Here is a 23,757-nt window from a genome sequence, read left to right as displayed (position 1 = left end):
GTCGTATTTGACTAATTTAATGGTTTTTTTTTTTATCAAAGTTTGTTTCTATGTTTACTTGAATGTAGCACGCTTTATGGATAATTCTAGCATTAGTCGACAATTATGACGAGCTTAATGCATCTTTCAAAGAAGATTTTCTGGTACACTGACTGCATTTGTCACAAATTACTGCTAACGATTTTTTTTTTCGCTTACGTCATTAAAATTCGGTTCCTTTAACTTGAGTTTTTATTGAATAAAAGTTCTATGCAAGCTCTTGTCATATATAGTGTTTTTGTGAAAATCATTCAAAAGAAAGCTAACCAGGTTTTTATCACCAATGCTGCCAACTCAAAAGATTAAACCATTTTAAAGAGAAAAGTGATATTCCAATCTTAGTACCCTTGGTTTTATTTCCATTCGTAGGTTTCTAATGTTAATTATACTCAAGTCTATAGCATGCCTCAATCGATCGATGTGGAAACTTGAAGTCATATTTTGGTAGTAAACCAGACTGGGTTTCGGTATTGATTGCTTTATTCTTAATCTGGCGTTTTGAGATGTGGCATTTAGTGTTTGCAACTGTTATCTCAGTCATTCTTTCTGCAGGTAGGTACATTAGTTTTGCTATAAAAACGGAAGTAAATAACTTATAAAGAACATGTATCTAGATATGAAATAAAGAAAAATAAGTAAAACGTTTTAAATTAGAAATGTTAAATTCTATGAAATATATATATATATTATCTCTTTTGAACGGAACCGATACTTACTCTTTTTTATTCTTACACTTGTCTAAAACGATTGCAAAAACAACGACAGGAAAGAGGAAAAAAATATTATGTGTGCCCCCAACGGCATAGTGTCGACCGAGTAGGTGTACAAAAAAACCAAACAAACAAACAAAAAGCAAAAAAAAACATAAAAAAGCATAAGGTCTGTCCTTTCAGTTTTTAAGGACCCTTCAGTGGTCACGAAGAATAAAGAACTTATTTGCGAGCACTTTTCAATGGAACCAAAGATACATATAGTTTTCAAAACTATTGACCAAACTTTTCGACAAACGTGATGACTTTTCATTCAGAATTGCCAACTTTCCTTTCATCTGTGGCAACATTCCTTCGGCTCCTGCGTATGGAGTGTTCATATCACAACTCATACGTTATGCCAGAGCTTGCCGAAACTACGCAGACTTTTTGTATCGCGCTAGAACTTTAACAAATAGGCTTTTGGAACAGGGTTATGTTATACAAGATTGAAGTCATCACTCCAGAAGTTTTATGGTCGTCATCATGAACTCGTGGATCGTTATTGTGTATCCATCAGCACCATGAAAACTGATTTATTCGACGGGTCATAATTTTCCTTTCCTCGTTTGTCTACCCCGGACTTTTTATGAGCAACTCGGCGGGTGTTTCTAGAAAAGCAGAGGACGCTTACCCTACCGGTGCACCTGGTCCTTGCTCCCAGTTTTTAGTGGAGTCCGAGTTTTTACTTTTGTTACTTTGTATGTATAATTTTAGTTACGTTATGTTCTTTGTTGTGTATGTCTGTTTTCCATGTCTGGTCTTTGTCCCTGGATTACATTCTTTTGATTATCGCTATAACCTTGTTTCCTTTGATTACTCTTTTTTCCAAGTGGTCGTTGTGCGCTTTCATTTTATCATACTCGATATATTTTTGTAAAATATTATGTAAATAAGTAATATCAATGAATAGCCGATGATATAATTTAAGCAGTAATAACAGTCTTAGAAATATTGATCGATGCTAGAAAGAAAATTTGAAGCGAATTTAGAAACGAGGTTTCTGATACTAAGCTTACAAAGGCTGCATAAGTGAGTTATTGATTATTTTTGTATACATTGATATTATGTTAAAATGGAATCACGTAATTAAACGCCTAAACATTTATAAATTTCCTATTGTACTAATCAGGTTCCAATGCTATATTTCAAGAAACGCCCAGTCTATCGAAGTAGCAGTTTTTTATATATAAATTTCAGACAGGAGGTGATACGTACATGTAAAAAAACCCCATAAAAATCCACGTTTATTTCTTATATTTAACCAGTTACACACCACAAACCATTTCGATCGTTACACATTTAAGACAAAAAAATTGTTTAGATTGTACATGAAATAGTTGCCGTCCTCGATTTTGTTGATTTCCGAGGGATTTGAATGTATGAATGGTTTTCTACAAAATAAAAACCTATATACAGGAAAGATGTAGTTACGTACAAAATATAGTGTATATAGACTACATTTATCAACACTTTGAACGATCTATGCCACTGGCAATCTCTGAAGTGTATGTCTGGTGCGTTTCTAAAGAAGAAAAGATAACAATATGTTGTTACGTCTATCGAAAGCGTTATTTTATCCTGAAATCATCGCCTTCGAATAAAAATACAAAATGTCGAATACAGCAGTGCTGTATTTGTGTACATATACATTTTGCCTATATTTTCAAGCAACGAATTCCTTGATAATATAAGATTACTATCATGAAGCCAATGCATTCAGTGTAGCAATTCGATATCGACTCGGTGGGCATAATAGGCTTCACATTTTGCCTCGTTTACATACACAGGCTGTATTTTCGACAATGCCATAATATTGTATTTTTATAATACAATATTAAAGATAAAGCTAGTTGATATTTCCTCAAGGGTAGTTTTGAGACAATTTAATTAAAAAAAGAACTAAAATGTTAGTTCTTCCATGCCAAGAACGTTTAAACAAGTCAACAATAATGTTCAAGGTTTTAACTTATAATAAAAACCCATTTCCGTAACAAATTTCAACTTGTGTATATTTATTTCTTGATCACATGTTTTTTTTCTCCAGAAGCACAGAAAGCTCACAGTCCTGACAGTATACTTGATGGTTACAATAAATTTGAATACCCCGGTACTAAAGAAGAGCCAAAAGTCACAGTAAATCATTCTTTAACTCTGGTTAGAATAAAACATTTCGTAAGTATACGTTGAAATATGTTTTCCTTACACTTGCTTTGTTGTTTAGAAGCAATGGTTTCTTTTATTTTAACATTTATCTTAGCGATCTCTATCGTGCCATTGTTTAGTTTAAACATTTGTTAAACATTTATTTTTTTGCACTTTTATATCAATTAAGGTGTTAAATTCTGTTGAGCTAAGTGCATTGGCTCGTTTGATTCAGTAAGATATTCGAAAAATTTAATCAAAAGTATTGTATTTTAAATTCTCCTCATTTCACCCATTGCACACATGACAATTAGGTAATACAACATCCTCGGAACCCCATAGTTGATAATGCTTCTAACCGTCACTGATTCAGTGATATGTTGACGACGATGGCGTTACAATAGATCTTTCATTTTTTGAAAATTCCGTCTCATCATTTCTGATGTTTTATAGGATACCAAGACCCTACTTATTGATGTTTGGGAACGTCTTAACTGGGTTGATCAAAGATTGGGTTGGAGTGATGATTCCACAAGGGACACCCGACGACCAACTTCATCCATTTGGACTCCAGATGTTGTTTTGTATAATGAGTGAGTATTTTAACAACGTTATTACTTTAATATTGAAAGGAAACTCTTTTGTTGAGTTGATTTTTATTATTTACATACTCACTTTTCACATTCTTCATATTCAAATTGTTTCCATCCTTTTTTACCTTATAGTTTGTATCTCAATGGACACTCAGCAGCCCATGTATGTTCGTCTGTACTTGGGTAGTTCTCAAAATTATTTAATTGTAAAAAAAAATAATAATATTCTATACCATGTGAAGTATGCAACGTTGGGCAAAGAAAAAGTAAGAATACCAAGTGTCAAACGAGAATAAACCTTCCATTATTCATTAAATTTAAAAAAGACTGGTTGTAAATATACTTCATCGAATTCATTGTACATACTAAAATGTAGTATTCTTGTAACTCTCTTGCATGTTTTTTAAGTCCACTCCCTCAGCCGAAGTATGAACCAAGGGCTTTAATTTATTCGACTGGTCATGTCTTAGCTGTTACTCCAACACGATTCTTCACCGACGAGTGCAAAGCCGATGGGGACATAATTCGGTGTCATTTTAGGATTGGATCTTGGACTTACAATGGGAATCTTTTGGACCTTCAACTGACCTCCCCCAAAGTTAGTTTGGATAACTTTGTTGAAGATGACATGTATGAAGTGGTCGGTACGAAAGCTAGAAGAAAGGTACGAAGATATGATTGTTGTACCGAAGACTTCGTCAGCCTGACCTACACTATCAAACTTAAAGCTAGAAAGTGAATCGGTATAATGCAGAAGAAAACCAAATGTCAGCTTATTTTTTTTTATTATTTAGTGTTCATAAACTTTTATACGTTTTATACCTTACGGATATATTGTCTTCCAGAATGGGACTATTAAGAATAGTTGTTAGTTTTGTCATGGGCGGTACGATTTCTACATTTTTAGTTTTGCTTTGAATAAACGTATTTTTTCGCAAAATTTACATATTGTTTTTTTTTAATTATATATAGAACCTTTACCGTGAAACAGAAACATATTGGTATTTGAGCTTTCCTTGTTTAAAATTCAGGACTAAAATATTACACGTCGATGGTACTTCTATCTAAAACATATCAGAAAAAAAACAACAGCTACATGTAAATCTCTAATACTAAGAAACCATCTCACAAAAATTTGATTATCGAGTCCCGCGGAGAGAACGACCAAAATTTGCATCGCAAATTTGACAGTTCTAACATCGTCCATGCTCCCAGTTTTTAGTGGAGTCCGAGTTGCTCATTTACTTTTGTTTCTTTGTATGTATGATTTTAGTTACTTTATGTTCTTTGTTGTGTATGTCTGTTTTCCATGTCTGGTCTTTGTCCCTGGATTACATTCTTTTGATTACCGCTATAACCTTGGTTCCCTTGATTACTCTTTCACCTACTGCCTGATTCTTACAGAGACTGACACTTAATAGTCTTATTACATATATTTTTCGAATTTATCAATTGTCTAATGTACACTAAAGCAATTGATCTACTAAAAGAGAAATGAGCGGTTAGGTTTTCGTATTGATTCTATAAAATGAAATTACTCTTTGCGGAGATATTTCAGTGTTTAGAAAGGTTTCGGAAAGCTTACAGTAGTATAAAGTCTTTTTGGGTATTTTTGGTATTGCAGCTTAGATATTTTATGTCCGACAATAACTTTATGTGGAAGAAAAAATGAAGCAAAGGGAATATATTCCGATGTCATAACACTAACATTAATAAATTATTTCAATTTTATGATACACCAAATTTCACAAAAAGAAGTACCGCGAATTTTAGTGCGTGCCTTGTATTGTCAGGTTGTAAGTTTCAGAACCGAAAGGAAATTTCACGAAGCTAATGAACTGGTTAATATTCATTTCCCGGGAGGGGGGGGGGTGACTTTGTAAACTTGCAAACATCAAACGTAACTTACCCTCTATTTCAAGATGTGTAAAACATCCACCTCGACTTTCAACATAACTTCTGGCACCCCTGTTTCCTTACTATTATTGATAGGTATTTAACGAACTAATTTTATAATATTTTGCTTATGCCATTTCAATACAAAATGTATATAAATAGTTTATAGGGAATGGAATAAAGGAACATTCACTAAGAAATGTTATAACGACAACAACCATTCGGAGGACACCCTAATTTTGCATCACTGACCGAAAGCTATTTTAGAACAGAGTAATCAAGTGGGTCAAGATTCTAGAAACAGTGTCCAGAATTTTTGCCGTAAAACTATTACAGAATTGAAGAAAAAGTGTCTAGAATTGTTGCCATAAATACAATGCACCATTAACAATAATTTTATTTGAAATAGTATTCTGAAAGTTTATAATCTCAAATCAACAGCATGATTGATATTTTCTGAATAAACAATTTTACAGATTAGAAGTACTCTATAATATAAAATTGCTCTATATTAAAACAATTTCATAAGAGCAAACCTCATTGAAAGATCAAAATGCAATGTTAACAAAATAATGCCTTCATGTTTTTAATCCAGTGATAATTCCAACACAATTTTTTTCAAATCAAATGAATACAGTATTGTGTCAAAAGTATTTTCACAATTTAAAAGTCGCCGTTAAATTTCGAAATAGGTGGCAAATCAAAATTCTTCATCCAATCATTTTCCTCATCTGATCAAACTGAAAATTAATTGGATTTTAAGTTGGTTACTTAATCTTAATTTTGTCATTAATAGTTTTCGAGAGTTTTATTTTAATTTGCACTCAGTTTTTGGTATTTTAGCATCCCATTCTGTTGTGTACATATAGAATACCAGGATGTTAAATATTGCATTTTTAAAATAGTGTTTTGATAATAATAACTATTGACCAAACTTTACGACAAACGTGATGCATTTTCATTCAGTCAACTTTCCTTTCATCTGTGGCAACATCCCTTTAGCACCTGCGTATGGAGTTTTCATATCACAACTTAAATGTTATGCCAGAGCTTACCGTAACAACGCAGACTTATTGTAGCGCGCTAGACTTTTTACAATTAGGCTTTTGGAACAGGGTTATGTTGCTACAAGATTGAAGTCATCACTACATAAGTTTTATGGTCGTCATCACGAACTCGTGGATCATTACAATGTATCCATGTGCACCATGAAAACTGATTTATTCAACGTGTCATAGTTTTCCTTTCCTCTTTCGTCTACCCTGGACATGACTTTTATGAGCAACTCGGCGGGTGTTTCTAGAAAAATTAAGGACTCCTATTCTACCTGGTCCATGTTCCCAGTTTTTAGTGAGTCCGAGTTTCACTTTTGTTACTTTTTATATATTATTTTGGTTATTTTATGTTTTTTTTTTGTTTTGTGTGGCTGTTTTCTATGTCTAGTCTTTGTCCCTGGATTACATTATTCATCTAAACTAGAATCTTGGTTCCCTTGATTACTCTTTCAAAGCCTTAAGCCTTCAAATATTAAAAAGTACAATTCGTTTGGAGAACTTACAAACGAGTTCTTTGATACTATGGTTGCATGCTTTAAGGGTTATAATTGCGTGGTTGATGTGTTTGGCCGATATGATAAAACTGATTCAACAAAATCAGCAGAAATTGAAAAGTCGATCTATACCAGTGTATGACCTTTATAACTCAATTGGAGCTGAAATGACATTTAACCAGTGAGTCAAGTATATACACGATGCGATACTACATCTTCCTTCTTTGGTTATAGGAAAAAAATGTACAAATTACTTAAACAAAATAAAACACGATACAAAATATCTTATCCAATCACTAAAGACTGGAATACTGTCTATAGCTGATTTGTATTACCTAAAAGGCATTGCTAAGTCTGCAAACACAGATCTTAATAAATTAAGGGTAAAATTAGCTATGTCAAATACTTCATCTCTCGTCAAACATCTGTCGTCGAAGGCAGCATTCCTGCAACATGTATTCCGCGTGTCATTTCAAGTTTATGCATAAACACATGCAGATAAAGTTAAACCCCGCCTAGATCTTCTTTTGAGTATGGATGGCAGACAGAAAAAAATACTTATTACTACCAAATTATTTTGAAGACCAGTGACTTAAGACTTCTTGGAGGACCAAGTTTTCTTGTGCAAACAAGGTCCCTCTGCAGCAAGAATTGCATTTGCTTTTAATAAAACCTGATATGTATATCCACTTGCGGTTGCCAAGGCTACGAAAAAATGTAGAAATCATTTGACACAGATGCTGGCAGCAGAACTATTCGAAGTCGATTAATAGTGCTTGAATTCTAACCAAAAAACAAAAACAAAAGACAAAAAATAAAAAAAAAACATTCCAGTGGTTTCAGACCTTGACGTGGTTGGTGAGCTTTTAAATTGACATGGAAACTCTTTATACATATGTTTTTAAGTCGCTAATATTGTTAGCGACTTATTACACTCGTAATTTCAGTACTTAACATTCGCATATGACTTGCATAGTTATATATTACTACTCCACATTAAGCTGCTAATCGGTGCGGTATTTACCGTCATAGCTTTATATTTCTAGCTACATACGAGATCAAAATGTACCTTTTAAACATCATACACATGCGTTCTAAGAACGGGAAATCTACATCAAAAGATGAAATGATCGGTTATCATGGAACATTACCCAGTTTCCAATTCAGACACAGGGTCTCGTTCCTATTGATTATATAGGTCATATACATTATCAGGGTCCATATATATATATATATACACATCTAAATGAACTGTCCCGTACCACCATACATCGTGTACTAAGTTACAGCCCTAGATTAATCCTACGAGGAGGAATGACCCGGCCAGCGAAAGCTATATTTTAATATAGCCTAGCTGGCCGAGTGGTCTAGGGCGCTGGATTTTGTGCAGGCGGTGTTGCCATAGATGTCACAGCGGTACGAGTTCGAGTCCCGCGGAGGGAACGACCAAAAATTTGCATCACAAATTTGAGTTCTAACATCGTTGGGAATTTTTCAGACCTTTATATATATATATATATGTGTGTGTGTGTACCCTGATAATCACTGCTTCATCAGATCAAATTGATACAGGGAAGATATGTAAATGTATAGAAAGGTCTGAAAAATTCCCAACGATATTAGAACTGTCAAATTTTTGGTTGTTCCCTCAGCGGGACTCGCTGTGACATCTATGGCAAATGGAAATACCGCCTGCACGAAGTCCAGCGCCCTAGACCACTCGGCCAGCTAGGCTATATAAAAATATAGCGTTCGGTGGCCGGGTTATTCCTCCTCGTAGGATTTATCTAGGGCTGTAACTAAGTACACGGTGTATGGTAGTACGGGACAGTTCATGTAGGTGTTATTATGTAGGATAGAGGATCAAATTAATGATGCATGTCACGACAAATCAATATTATACAAACGCCTGAGAATGTGACGACTGTATTCGCTACACTGCTCCATCGGATCATTTTTTAAAGGAAACGATAAATAGGACTTTTACTACATTTTGTGCTTACATAGATAAGTAAATAATTTTTATGAAATTGATTTTTTCTGCTATAAGGCCTATTAGTTTTTATGGGTTTCATTAAAAATTATGAAAACATGAAAACATCTAAAGTATAAATCTTTATTCAATTATTATGATTTGTTTTTTACAAATTTATAAAACCAATTAAATGTAACAAGAGTTTTGAACAATTGATCGATCAAAATTTTAAATACTTGGTATTAAAATACACATCCCCTAAAATATGGCACGTCGATCCTTCCGACATAAAATAGAGAAAAATATTAACATTATAGTTCAAGATAAGGAAACTAAGTATATCATATTTCTGTGCAGGCAGTTAACAATCGTATTTCTACAGTGGATGAAGTTAAACTTCTGGTTTGCTATAAAAACTGAAGAAATATTCAGATTTAATGCTTCGAAGGAGAGATTATGTTTTTCAAATGTTTAGGTTTTATTTTGACGACCCTTTTTGAGAGCACATAGTGCGAGAAGTCATCAATTTTATTGTTGGTGTCTTAGAGTTTGATCAATATTCAAGAAAAATAACTTCTTTTGAAACAACAGAAAATGTGTATAACTACAGAAGAACGAATAAGAGCAGTGATCTCTCCTCTTCTTTGAAAAGTTATTAGTCACAAAAAATGTCTACATACTCAGAATAATGGCAAGACTACGAATAATAACTTCACTGAAAATTTAAGCATTATACAATTCTTGTTCAACACGTTCGTAAAATAACAATCATGAAACTACACAGCATGATTGTAATAAATTCTATAACGATTATATTTACTTCAATACTAAAAAGCAAGCTTTTGGTTCTGAATGTTTCGAGCATTACAAAGAAAAACACTTTTAGCGTACAATTTGACATACACTAAAATAAAACTAAGAAAATACTGGCCATTTATTTTGAATGGCATAAGGATTCTTTTTTATATCACTTCCAATAACAATCCACATATACACATATGAATCGAAGTTTCTCGATTATTTATACAAGTCCTGGGCTTGTAACGAAATCTGATATGAAAATGATATACACTGCATTTCAAAAACATTTTTCCATTGTCAAAAAGGTGGTGTGGAGAATGACTCTTTTTCGGGTGAGGCTAAGCCTTTATCACATATGCAGTAAACCCGTTTATAAGATAAATCATAATTTCAAATTCCCAGTAGAGCAACACAAATTGTGACTATATAAACAATATAGGTACATTGTCGAAAATTATTGAAGATATGTGATGAGGCGACGGAACGGGTAGGAAATGCGAGGCTCCGCCAGAAAGTCGATAACCTGCTAATGTACGGATACAGCAAAAAAAATAACCGTACACCTTTATTCGTTTAACAAATAACCTCATTGCAGGATAAAATACAAATAACATGTCAACGCACACCTTGATAAAGGCACATTCTAGCGAGGTAGGATTTTTGTATCTATTACTGCAGACAAGTTGGATTATAAATAATGCATGTAAAAGTTTCAACACTTCTCCGAATCAAAATAAAAATAAAACCTGTCGCAAAATATAAAAAAAAATATTTACCAGTCAAATATAAAAAAAAACATACTTCGTACGGTAAAATACACATAGACTACACATGGTCGTTCTTTGTGTATATAATGGTCAAATGGAGAGTTAAAATAGCGAGATGAGAGACTTGTATGCCAGCCTTTAAAGCAAGCAATACTACAGTACATTATTATGTAATAACTTCCAATACTCTAAAATTTTAGAAAATAATACACATCGGCATATTTATAATTCAATTAACTACACAGTAGTACCTATACTTCCTGCATCAGATGTCATGCTCTCTGAAACAGATTTATTACGATCTCTAGAAGCTGCACTTGATGTTGAATGTGTATAGTCTCTATGCCTTTGTTGTCTAGATCGATTGTCTCGTGACTCAATACTAGATGTAGATGTATTATGTTGTCGTGGTCTGCTATTTGATCTCGTATGCCGAGGTGATTGATCCCTCGGTCGTCGTCCTCGGGGACTATGGTCGTTTTGATTTATTTCATCATGACTGAGAGGACTTCTATCCGATTGGCGTCTACTGTGTGGACTGTGATCTCGGTCATGCCTGTCAGGACTGTAGTCTCTGTTTGAACGTTCATTCCGTGATTGGCGAGAACGAGCACGTGGGCTCTGATCTCGTACTGGGAGATCACGCGGACGACGAACACGTGATGCAGGCATGGGATCTGATGTTACGCTGTATTTATCATCCATACTTGAAACTGAACCTGCATAATTTTTTGATCTTGGAAAATTCTGTGGTTCGGACTTGTATGAAATCCTATTACTAGCTGTTTCTAAATCGTCATCATCTTCTTGTCGAGCTAAGGGAGGTAAGTAACTAAGGCCTGTATCTCTACTACGACCGTGTGAGGATACACTTGCCGCGTAGCCCAAGTTATCACGTTTGTAGTCTGTTGTATCTGGAATCATAGTAAATAACAACATAATTAAAAATGGGACAATTAATTAACATTACAATATGGCTAAAAAAAAAATTCTTTTGTTGTTCCCTTGCGTAATTCACGTGTAAGTGTAGAAGAAAATGATTTTTATGAAATCGATTTTTTTTCTGCTATATGGCCTATCAGTTTGTAAAACAAAAAGTGTGGAAAAAGTCGATGTTCTGGTCATTACAAGTGTATGATGAACCGAAAAAGACATCACTTTCTAGCATACTGTTATTCGTTTTGAATAAAAAAAACACATAAAGGTCATAACTGAGGAAAAGCATGTTTCCTGTTGTTCTTATGAGTTGTAAGTGTTTTTCCTTCATTTTTATTGCAGTTTTCAATGATAAACCGCAACAGTCCCATTAAAACATACAAAAAAATTAAAAAAAAAAACAAAACATAAAAAAAACAAAAAACAAAAAAACGTAGAGTGTGCTGAAGCATTTGTCTATCAATCAAACTTGCCATTACATTCCCCCAAACTCCCGTTAGTACGAATAATTCTTACCGCTTATTTCTGAGTTGGCGATATAGGAGACTCCTGGTTTTTGTTGTGTTGCATAATTTTGTTTTTTATCCTTCATTTTTGATTTTCTAAAGTAGATAAACAGTCCAGCGCCAATGAGGATGAAGAAGATGAGAACGCCAATAATTATCCCACCTATTGCACCACCAGACCTGTCATGAGAATATTGAATGAGAAATTAAAATAATCAGGTAGAAAAATACGTAGTACTTCAGATACTACTCACTGGTGCTTCCAACGGCAATACAGGAGTTAGGTAAGATGACTCTCGACACATTCTGTATCCTTACAAATAAGATAAACTCGGCATATTCTATACCAAATACTGACCTTCCTTATAGGATGATAAATAATATAAACATTTCTCTTGAGGATAAGTCCAAATCATCATTACGCAAATGTACAGATATTGACAAGGTAATAGAATGTACAATGTATGTAAAAACCTAAATAATGGCAAAAACGTGTAAGGTTTTAATAGAATCATAAACTCATTCGGTGTACAATGTTTTTAGTCCGTTTCATTAAAATAAGATACTCAGGTAAGTATCAGAGTCTACGGCTGGATCCCGTAAATAGATTAGAGTCTACGACTGGATCCATTAAAAATGATTCCGTAAATAGGAGGGTATTCTGTATTTAACAAAATGGAAGTCAGTGATAATGTTCGGCTAAATTATCTCCGAAATAAGGCAGCTTTTCCTGTATGCAAGATTTCCGATTTGCCAAAAAAAGGGCTAAAAATAATCCCATATTAGATAAACTGATACCCAACTCGTAGTTGAAGGGATGGAAATTGTTTTTTTTTTTTGTTCAATATTACACCGATTAGTTGTTTATGGCATATTTTTTTCTTGACATCCTCTAAGAAATTAATCATTTTAACTACAAATTCAAGATTATTTTGTATGGTTATGCCAAATTTCCCAATTCAAAACCAATAACGCATATTTTCCCAATGAAAAAAAGGTTGAAGTAATTCTGAACAAAATCTACATAACTTGAAGTAACTTAAAGTAAAAGATGAACAATTGTCTTAATTTCTCAAGATTGATATTGTTCATTCACATTCATTGCTTTATGCAGGGAATTGAATTAGACGCTTGAAGTAGGTTGCTATATGAAATATTCAAACTTTGAATTTATCCAAGTGATAGTAGTACACTGTAAAAGGTATCAATATGAAAACTGCTTACAATGAATTATCCTCATTTAGCATACGGCAACAGGGGTCAGTGGAAGTTGTAGAACAGCATCCATTATAACATAATTTCTGACCCGGTATAGTATTACCAGGACTATTAGGGCCTAGAATAGTATAGTAGCATGTCGTCGGTTGACTCTGAGTAACCACCGGACCTATAAAATATATAGAAACATGGTAATGATTTATACCCAAATATTAAAGTGTCACACTTTGTAAGAATCGGGCAGTGGGTGAAACCAGGTATGAAAAAAAAAACAAACACCATTTTGAAAGTTTAATTTTACTATTTACATGTACACCTTCATAACCAAGGAAAAAGGAAAAACTTATAGAGAAAGCATCCTTGAGTGTAATTATATTGTCAGATTGGTGGGGGTGGTTACATGCATAATTCTGTTGCCTAAATCTTACAAAAACTTACACTTGACACAATATTCATCAATAATTAAGAAAATCATATATTTTGACATATATTTGTCACGGAATTGTTAATTTTCCTGGTGTGTTGATATCGACACGGCTCTTTTTTCTATGGTTCTATTACCCTGTCTCGATTGGGTTTTATTTTCTGACGTTGTTTTGCTTATAATCAAGACTGACATTGTTAACAATTGGTGCAAGGAAATGGATTTTAAACAACATACATAAACATAAGAGGAAAATAAAGTAAATTAAATCAAATTTTATTATGAAAGAATAATCTACACTGCCAAAAATACCGCACATGACAATCATATGTTCAAAGTGGAATATATGATTCTCATGTCAAACGAGCTTGATGTGATTGATGTTTAATTTTACAGTTCTATAACATGCAATTTCTATAACAATCACATGATGATAGTGTTTTTTTTTCATGATCATATGAAATGACTCTTCTTTATAGTTGTTTGATTTTCAAATGTGTGAATCGAGCAACAGATGATTACATGTATCACATGGGGTAATTTTGGCTGTATACAATGCACAAGTGTACATGTAAAAGTTCAAATTTAGCACAATACAAATATTTCAAACAAAAATAGTTTAGTTGGAGTACCAAATGTTGCGATGTTAGTGGCAGTAACATGGCCTATGACCTTTGAATCAGTAAGTACGTCATAAGTCAACTATACGACTTGGTAACATTGTCTGCCCGAAAGACCATCCTAATACATTCAAGAAATGATTTTTTTTACATAAGATATCTGATTATGTGGTTTGGATTATTTCTTTTGGGACCATTTTAGTGGTTATAGTTGTATTTAACTATAAAATTTGGTTTTCACAGTGACTCGGGTCTTGTGATTTTTTTTTTATGTTGGGTGAAAATCAAACACTCACGCATTTGATAAAAACAATACTTGTAAATATCAGTATAAATCTGGAAAAAATACATTAACATTAATCTACTCATATTCGTGCTGAAACCAGATTTTTATTGTTCGTAGCAGAGGTTCATGTACAGTAAATTGTAACTATTCCTTTTACAGTAGCCAATTTAGTGAGGAAAGTATTTTTTAAAACTTTTTAAAACCATATGTAGATACGTTTCAGTTAACAAATGATTGAAATACATCTATAAACACCAACTAGAAATGGAATCAAATGTGTAATATAAAATATCAGTTACACTTAGGGTAACCGGGATGGATAGTGGTATCCGGAAATGGATTCATGAAATTATATAAACAATAGGGAGATTAGATGGCCCATTCATGTACTGTTATACAGTTTAGTTATACATTTCTTGAACCAGACAAAATATATCATTATTTTATTACCTGTTAGGTATGAAAACAATACAAGTCCAAGTGTAGTTTGAAATGTGTGTCTTCTCGCCATTATCCAATCTTGTCAACAACGTCAGTGATTAATCATTCTACCTGTGTACTATATTTAAAATTGTGTCGCTTCGGAAAATACCTTTAACATGGATAAATACCTGTTCAGTGTTGGAGTTGTACCGCGAAATTTAAAAACTTCTAAGGAAACTTAGATAGTAACGTAAAGAGGAAGTTTTAGGCGAATGATTAAATAATGACTACTTTTGCCACCCATAGGTCAATCCATAAGGGGTGGGGCTTATACCCGATAAGTTTTTGTATTGATCATGGCACCGATCATTCTACTAGCATAAGGGCTGGGATCTTTTTGAAAAAAATAATGAATATTTCAAATTTTGGAGAGGCATTTTTTTCCTCGTCCATTGAAAGACTAAGGCATATTTTAAAATAAAAAGAAATGATTTAGATTTCTGTTATAATATAAATAAAAGATTTGCACTTGCACGAAAAAAAAATCTCATCCGACTTCCAATTCCAGGCCCCGGTGCCTAATATGAAGTGGATGTAACCTGTAGCTAAAGAACCCCACACGCTACAGGGAATAATGGGCAGAAGTAAATAGCCTGTAAGAAGACGAATATATTGAATATATAGGTATATTAAAAATTATCATGCCTTTCACACTGAACACCAACAATGATTTATTCTCTTCTTAAATCATCAAAACTTTAAGATGTGAGCTATAAACAGATAAACATTTTGTTTTTTTTTTTAAGATACAAAACTAGCATATTGAAATCATAACTCGGTATTACAGGCCAACTATCTGTCAGACGTTCAGGCTCTCAGTGCTTCTAACGTCAAAAGTTAAATTCTTATTTACATTGTATCACCGTTATGCGTGATGGTATCGTCCTTCATTAGACGGATTAAAATTGGAAATCATTGAGGCGCCAACCCCCTTCTTTGACTAGTTGGCACCCCCTGTCTACAATTTCTGGACCCAAACTAGTTTGCCATCCATTTGGTAAAAAGTAAAAGCAAAGAGATCATCATGAGAACGAGGAATGTGATATTTATAAACAGAAACATCCCCCCCCCAAATAACAGCCCCAAAAACACAGGCACTATAAGAGCAACCAAGACTCCACTAAAACTAGGGGTATGGACCAGGTAGGGGAGCAATCAGTAAACAATTTATGACACTGCCTTCTTAGACTTAAGAAATGTACATGATGGTTTTCAGTCTCTAGCAGCTAGCTACATTTGAATATTAACGCCTTTAATAGAATTATGTGATGTTTGTGTGTTTACAGTCTTGACTATCGTTGAAGGTTTCGCATGACCGGCCCTTATGGGGATTCTGTTAGTAAAAATCATCTGTTGTTTAAAGTGGTGCCCATCTTTTTGAATATCAGACTCTATCAGAATATGTCCTACTAGCGTTTGAGATTTTGTTATGTGGACGCTTCAGGCTACTCCAGACCCCATGCGGTTATAGAAGCGATTCCAACTACCTGTCTTGAAGAGAACTCATGATGGTGGAAACAAATCCACATAATCTACTTTTTACAGGAAATCATAAGTATATATTTTTGTCATATTTTGCTCAAATAGATACACTAACAACTATTTGTCCAAGGCTATGTCTGTAACTTGTCTCGCCCCGTGCAGGTCCGAGTGTCAAAAGAATAGGCCTGCAGTAGCGCTAAGCTTGTCGTAAAAGGCGACTAAATAGTGCTCAGAAACCCAGCCGGGGGCTAGGCGCTCTGCCCACAGAGCAACTGAGATGTGTGCCGCAGGTGGTGGAATGGGGTTGTCAGGCTATAATACAGAAAACCGGACCGCAAACCATAGTGGTGCACCGTGTTGGGAAAGATGCCACGTTCCTCGCACGTTAAAGAACCCTGCTGTGGTATTCGGTAGGAGTAAGTACCACTGCGCTCCGCCACAGGAGGCTAAATTGCCCGACCTTACCCATCTCTCCCTTTTTCTAGTGGCAATCAAAATTTGTGGACCCTACTGTCCTTGTGTCCCATCCCTTTTTTCATTTCATCATCATTTCATGTTCATTTTATCATCCATTTCATGCTCATCGTCTGAATATAGCTGAAATATTGCTGCTCGGACGTTAAACCCCAACAATCAATCAATCATGTAACTTGTCTCACAATTCTATGGTTCATTCAATTGTACTATGAAATGTCTCACCTACATCACTATAGCTGTTACATTTTTGTTTTAATTTCCAAAATCAAGTAATTGAAATTATTTCTGCGGCGTTTCTTCACTAAAAATGGTTAAAAAAAATAAATCCTCGTTAACGTTTATGACTTTTTTCTTTCCTTTCAAACTTTCTCAAATTTTGCTTGACTATTTTTTAATTCAGAATATAGGAGAGGGTAACGGGGTCGATATGGGGCTATCCACAATAATCCTTATGCATAAAGTCCAATATTAAAAAAGGAAGTAGCTAGCTATCATATGTCACAGACACACGTGACCATAGAAAACAGATACGATCGGTTATCTCTCAAATTTAAAGTACTTTGGACAAGCAATGTTCGAGGAGTCATCGCATTTTCTAATACATCTTATCGTAAAAAAGAAGAGACACCGTTTGAAAGTATTTCTATTAATTCATTAATGTGTTTTCATTTTTATTGTAAATAATTTGACATTATTTAGTTCCAGCATAAAACATATTACAATCTTGCACATTCCAAACACAAATATTAACTTAACAAGCTTCAAAATAACTTAAATTTACATAACAATTAGATTATTAAATATCATAAGCAGATATGGAAGGGGTACAAACAACCAACGTGCGGGGAACATAAGAATTAAAATGTGTATACTCAATTTTCGCTGTATAGAAAAGACGAATCAACAATTATGCCAATAATTATGCACTTGTAAAACAAGAAACCGTCTTTTTCGAGACAACACACGTTACGAATCATGATAAAACATAATCAACATATCAACGGTAGAATTAAAACAAACAAGTACTGTCTTTAAAAAAAGATATAATTTGTTCTATCTACTTATAATTTTCATCAGGGAATGACGCATGGCACGCAATTTCATTCTCCTTTTTCGAACCCCACTAAGTTATCAGTATTTGGCCAATCTGGAAACAGAATTTTGATCAGGTGACTTGCGTTTCCATGGAAGAGCGTCTTTAAGGTCAAAGGGGAAAGCGAAACTATATCGACTGCGTCGAAAAAAAATCTATTCTTTTACCAAAGAAAATCACAGTGTTCCATCTATTTACGAATTGCTCATTTCTATATTCAATTCATTGAAAACAATGGCTTGTCTGCAAAATGGATTAAAAAAAATTAACAATGCAATAGATGCGTAATTAAAAATCACTGTCAATTAAATAACGTTAAACATGCTCAATCATTCATTGAAGCTGATTAGTTTATAATTGGAAACACACACACACACACACACACACACATTTTTAGGACTTCACACTAGCATTCATAACCTAGTTTCACAGCGCATTCAAAGTCACACAGTATTTACGAATAAAATAAAGCACATTTTAGTAAAATTACTAGGATATTGTCGCGGACTTGTCTTAACCTCGATATCGGTAATCAGTCTCATGCTTGTGTTATAATATTATCATCTCGTCATGTATTAAAACCGGCCATTAAGGATGTCCACATGTGTACGACAGAAACGCCTTTCAAATATTTCCTGTAATAACATCCTGATATGATGGTGGTGCCTCGTCGTTGTCGCCGATATCGTGTGGTGGCGCTGATGGACCCATAACGAACCCTCTGTTTACACACCCTTGGTGTCTCTCTCCTGATCCATTACCTATTATTAAAATTCAAAATAATGTAAACTTGTGAAATAGTCTATGTTACATGAAACCAAATCAGTATGTGAAAAGTATCACCGCTGAATTCAGGGCTGACTCAGAGATTCTGAAAGGGCGGGGGGGGGGGTCCAGACTAATGAAATTTTCAACAAAGAGGTTGGTTCTAATCCTTTGAACCCACTCATCTGGATCTTACACCGGAATTAAATACGAGAAAATTTAGGAGTTTAATGGTAGTTTTAGCTGAAAAACTTTTAAGTTATTTTCACTATTCTATTTTTCGCTAGTTTTTCGTAATCATGATAAATGAAAATTGACACCAAATCACCACCAGTTTCAATCAAAACTCAACCGACTTTATGATCTTGCTTTTATCATCGATATCTCAATCTACCCGTTTACATTACCAGGAAGAACTGTGATGTCTGTGGTGTAAGGTTGAACTACTTAAAAGTTCTAAGTGTGACATGAAGCATAAAAGGTGTCAAAATTCAAAAGCGTCAATGGCATCATCTTACTATTCTCAGGTTGGCTTCTTGAAGGTTTCGATCTTTGTTGTGAGTCATCATCCTCTGCCAGTTTCTTCCGACAAGCATTACAGATGCATATTAATAAAATGAAGAGTACAATTAATCCAATGACTCCACCAAACACGATCCCGGCAAGGACCCCAACAGTTCTGTTCAAAACAAGGGAGAAAACATAATTAAGATGCGTGTATTCATTAACGTAAACGTTCTATAATGAAACATTTATAAAGGCCAAATTTAGTTTCAACAGGCTATTTTAAGCAAAAACAGCATTTAACAATCGAATATTCAGCATACAAGACACAAATTCTGTTCTACAAGCGGTTTTCTAAACATTACTTAAACATATCACTTTGACCGATCATTATTTCTTTACGTTTATATACATGACAATATATAATAATAAAACTTTCAATTTCAGACTGTTTTTAGTTGCATTAGTTATACTTACAGGTCGTCAGACGTGTCTTCCATACATAGAAAGTGACATAAACCGTTATGATTCTTTCATCTTCATTCTGTAATGAAATAAAAAAAAAATAAGAAAAAGAAAAAAAAAGAAAGAAAGAAAAGAAAAAGAAAAAAAAACAACCCCCAAAAACAAAAATAATTTTCTACTAGAATACTGTCAAGCGTTTACAGTTTAAGTTTTCCCGAGCTCCAGAACATGCGGTTTAAATTGTTATTAGCACACCTCCATGAATTATAACGCTGCCAAATTCTGATGAATGGAACATTAAGAAAAGTAAATATTTTATCTAAAGCGTAACTTTTGGACAACCCTGTCAACTAGAAGGAATTTATGATAAGTGAATTATGTTATGTACATTATATATTAAAATTTAAGTATATGTAATACATGTTTTGTGTCATGTGATGCCCGAGGCAGATTTTCATTTTAATTCTTCAATTGAGTGAGAAAAAAACATTTATCTTATTTCTTGTATTATGCAACAGTTACTTACACCAAGTTTGACATCACGCAATTTTACAAGGAAACTTTACCAGGTTGAATTAAAAAAAAAAATATGAATTATTATTATAAATTTGCAGAGACATAAAACATTTCAGAAAGACAAGCATTTTTTTGTTTCAATTTGTTTTCCGCACAAAGTTGATTGAAAGATTTAACTGTAAAATGAAAATTTCCGGAGTCAGTTCTTGATGAAGACCCTTGTAGTGCCAAATTGAGAAAAGAATGCAGAATATATGGTTATGTCATTATGATTTTGTATCTTAAAATACGAAAAAAAAAGAAATTATGAGATCGGTGATTTGAAAAGCAACACAATGTATTTAAATGAAACAAAACATTTAAGTATAGAATTTTTAGGTAAGTGTCTACCTCATTTGGGATTTTTTTCAGTCAATACAATCATAATCAAGCAATGTAACTATTCGTCTATGTGATTACTGTTAAATTGATCAAAATATTTATTTACCAGTAAAGAACTTTCCTACATGTTATCCACAATTTAATTTATCCACGAGACGTCAAAAATTAACGTGTGTAAGACCACTGAACATACAGGTGAACGTATAGGTACACAACACTCACCTGTCACCTTTAATCTTGATGACGTTTTAAATAATTACATATATGGTGGAAAAGTACCTTATGTATTTGAACCGCACATAGTAGATAATCACATAGACTGTGTTTTATTTAATGTTGTTTTTATCTTACGAACGTTGGTATAAATGCCAAAAATAATTTATCACTATTACACCCAACAGGTACGTGAGGACAGGTCCCTATATGATCCTCTGGGTGCCCCCCTTTTTTTTTCTATCTGACAGAATTTTCACATTTTTTTGCTCTTTCTACACAGCACGGGTCAATACAAATGCAAAAGATACCATCAAACTGCAGTTACTTACTTTCCACGTCCAGTTTCTGATATGTGTATCAGCCAAGCTGTTTTGACGAAAGATGACCAACGATCATTTTTTTCAGCACCTCCAAAGAAAATGTATGTCGTTCCCTCAAGATACTATATCGTTCCCTCAAGATGCTCATCTTGTACCCTCTAGATGTGATGTCGTTTCCTCAAGATATGATGTCGTTTCCTCTAGATATGATGTCGTTTCCTCAAGATATGATGTCTTTTCCTCAAGATATGATGTCGTTCCCTCAAGATATTAGGTTGGAGTTAATGGTTCTTCAATCGACATGTTATCTTGACAGGACGACATAGTATCTTGCGGAAACGACATTATATCTTGTGGGAAGTAGTATCTTGACACCGTATGGAGAGATGGGTTATGGATGAAATTACAAAATAGCGAGATCAAGGGAAAACTTTTCAGAGTAATATATAATATGTATCACGGTATTAAATGTTGTGTGTAATATGGTGAAAGGCAGTCTGATTTCTTTCTTTGTCTTTCCGGTGTTAAACAGGAAGAGAACTTGTTTCCCGCCTTCTTTTCTATTTTCCTGAATGTCTTAGAAAGTCTTTTTTGCCCAGCTTGTGGCAGAATCACTTGAAGTCATTGAAAAACAGGTGATAGACGAAATCCATGTTTATTTTATTTTTTTTCGGTGATGTTGTTTGCAGATGATACTTTAATACTAGCGGAACGTAAAGATGCATTGCAAAACTCTCTCGATATTTTTCGAGCTTACTACGTATTGTGGAAACTCGAAGTAAATGTCAATAAGACAAAAGCCATGACAAAATGTCGAATTCTATTTATTAAATAGTGAATCAGGTGAATACATTTGTTAATATAAAGTACGTAAGAAAAACATATGTAGTCGGATATCAACATAATTAAACGTATAATACACTTATCCTCCAGCAATGCACATATACGTTTCCAGGCAGTCTTGAGGAACAGTTTTCAGTCAACCCTTGGGACTGAAATAATAAAGTTTGAAGTTTTTGTATGCTAACAAAATGATATTCGCCCTCAACTGAGTTCATATTGCAACAATTGCGAAATCGAATATTCCTTGGTAAGTTTTCATAACGACCAGACTTTAAATGTAATCTCAGAGTACCACTACGTAGTTTAATCAAAGCAACATCAAAATCTACATTTAAATGGGTGTCTTGTATAAAACATAGTTTGTAAGATTTGTATAAACCAAGATTTTCATAATCAGATACACATTCATGCCAGTTTTGAAAATACTGGTCTTTGATACGACATTTTGAAAATTCATATGACACGTTCATGTTATTTTGATCCAACAAGCAAAAAAAAAGTTGGTTCTGTTCTACATAACTTTAAAACATATCTACAATTTCTATTATGAACTTATTCCAGGTCTTGATAATAGGCTCAGAAAAACTTATTCGATATTTATAAACTCATAAATAATGAGAACATACATAATATAGATTTGCAAATTAAAATTTTTGATTGTATGATTGAACTTAATATATTGTTATGTGGCTCTGAAATCTTGGGCTTTGGAAATATTGATGTAATTGAACAAATCGTGTTAGAAATCCTACCCAAATTATATGGTATATTGAGAGCTTGGAAAATTTCCTCTGCAAATTCGAAAGTACGCATGGTTTCGTTTTAGGCAAGGGGCGTTAAAATGAGAGCAAATTATGTAAATCTCTTTATCGTTTGACGCTTAAGCTGCATAGCACTGAGGCATTCAAATTCAAATGAATTGAATACTTGAAAATATTTGTGACGCTATTGGCATGAGTGAAATTTTTGCGAATCAATTTCCATTTGTTAGTGTTAACTTAATTGGGCAAGTTTTGTAAGATCAATTTATAGAGTCTTGGTATAGCCTAATTTATGGTTCACCCAGAGGCGAATTCTACTAGCTTTTCAAAACATCCTTCGGTATTGAAAACTATATAGTCATATTACCAAAGTATTACATGATTTGGATCACAAAATTACGCACTTATAATCTCCACTTACCAACTGAAAAAGGAAGGTGGTATAACATTCCAAAACCTGCGAGATTATGCTCTTTTTGCAACGAGAATGTTGGCGACAAATTCCATGTGTTTTTATTTATGAAAATGTTGCTGTTAACAATTTAAGACAAAAGTATTTGGCAAGGTATTATTATGAGTATCCTTATTGAAAAAAAATGGTGGTTAACTCTCTTTTTACAATTTGAATATGTTAAAAAGACCTTCTGTGTTCATTAAAAAAATATCTACTATGCTATGATAGATTTATCATCTTTAGCCCTCTATATGTTTTTATCTCTGTATCTATCATTGCTTATTTTAGTGTTGTTTTCTTTATGTAATACTGATTGACCTCATGTAATAAATTTATGTATGTGCCCGAGTGTATATAATAAAATCTGAAACTTGATAATACGTTTGTCAGAACATGCACAAGGCAACACTTTACCCGTGGATTTTATCATGGAAGTGTATACATTTTGCTGGCAATTAAAGTTCAATTATATTTTTCTTATTTAAGATGTATC

At 33.6% G+C, this 23,757-nt stretch overlaps 3 protein-coding genes across 4 annotated transcripts; 1 reads left to right on the top strand and 2 right to left on the bottom strand.

Moving 5' to 3' along the window:
* Positions 1 to 425: 425 nt before the first annotated feature.
* On the top strand, positions 426 to 4,470 carry LOC148629220 (neuronal acetylcholine receptor subunit alpha-7-like). The gene is made up of 4 exons (XM_088546354.1): positions 426 to 591; positions 2,836 to 2,963; positions 3,387 to 3,526; positions 3,935 to 4,470. Exons 1-4 carry the CDS (start codon positions 543 to 545, stop codon positions 4,263 to 4,265), a joined length of 648 nt encoding a protein of 215 aa, XP_088402480.1. The 5' UTR covers positions 426 to 542; the 3' UTR covers positions 4,266 to 4,470.
* A 4,603-nt stretch (positions 4,471 to 9,073) lies between these two features.
* On the bottom strand, positions 9,074 to 15,095 carry LOC148629219 (uncharacterized). The gene is made up of 4 exons (XM_088546329.1): positions 14,955 to 15,095; positions 13,181 to 13,343; positions 11,967 to 12,136; positions 9,074 to 11,428 (listed from the first exon to the last, which is right to left on the bottom strand). The coding sequence occupies exons 1-4, from the start codon at positions 15,013 to 15,015 to the stop codon at positions 10,752 to 10,754; spliced, it is 1,071 nt and encodes a 356-aa protein (XP_088402455.1). The 5' UTR covers positions 15,016 to 15,095; the 3' UTR covers positions 9,074 to 10,751.
* A 2,509-nt stretch (positions 15,096 to 17,604) lies between these two features.
* Positions 17,605 to 21,498, bottom strand: LOC148629218 (uncharacterized). Of its 2 annotated transcripts, none has more exons than XM_088546318.1 (4): positions 21,216 to 21,498; positions 19,786 to 19,852; positions 19,323 to 19,483; positions 17,605 to 18,800 (listed from the first exon to the last, which is right to left on the bottom strand). In XM_088546318.1, exons 2-4 carry the CDS (start codon positions 19,806 to 19,808, stop codon positions 18,664 to 18,666), a joined length of 321 nt encoding a protein of 106 aa, XP_088402444.1. In that variant the 5' UTR covers positions 19,809 to 19,852; positions 21,216 to 21,498; the 3' UTR covers positions 17,605 to 18,663. The 2 variants fall into 2 exon arrangements, with proteins under 2 accessions (XP_088402444.1, XP_088402436.1); XM_088546310.1 differs by lacking the exon at positions 21,216 to 21,498 and adding an exon at positions 20,777 to 20,911.
* Positions 21,499 to 23,757: the final 2,259 nt, after the last annotated feature.

The sequence above is a fragment of the Perna viridis genome, chromosome 1 (assembly GCF_037379345.1).
Source record: "Perna viridis isolate PV_CMFRI_1.1 ecotype Kerala chromosome 1, ASM3737934v1, whole genome shotgun sequence".
In the NCBI taxonomy this organism is placed as follows: Eukaryota; Metazoa; Mollusca; class Bivalvia; order Mytilida; family Mytilidae; genus Perna; species Perna viridis.
This window is presented reverse-complemented; position numbering and strand designations above follow the sequence as displayed.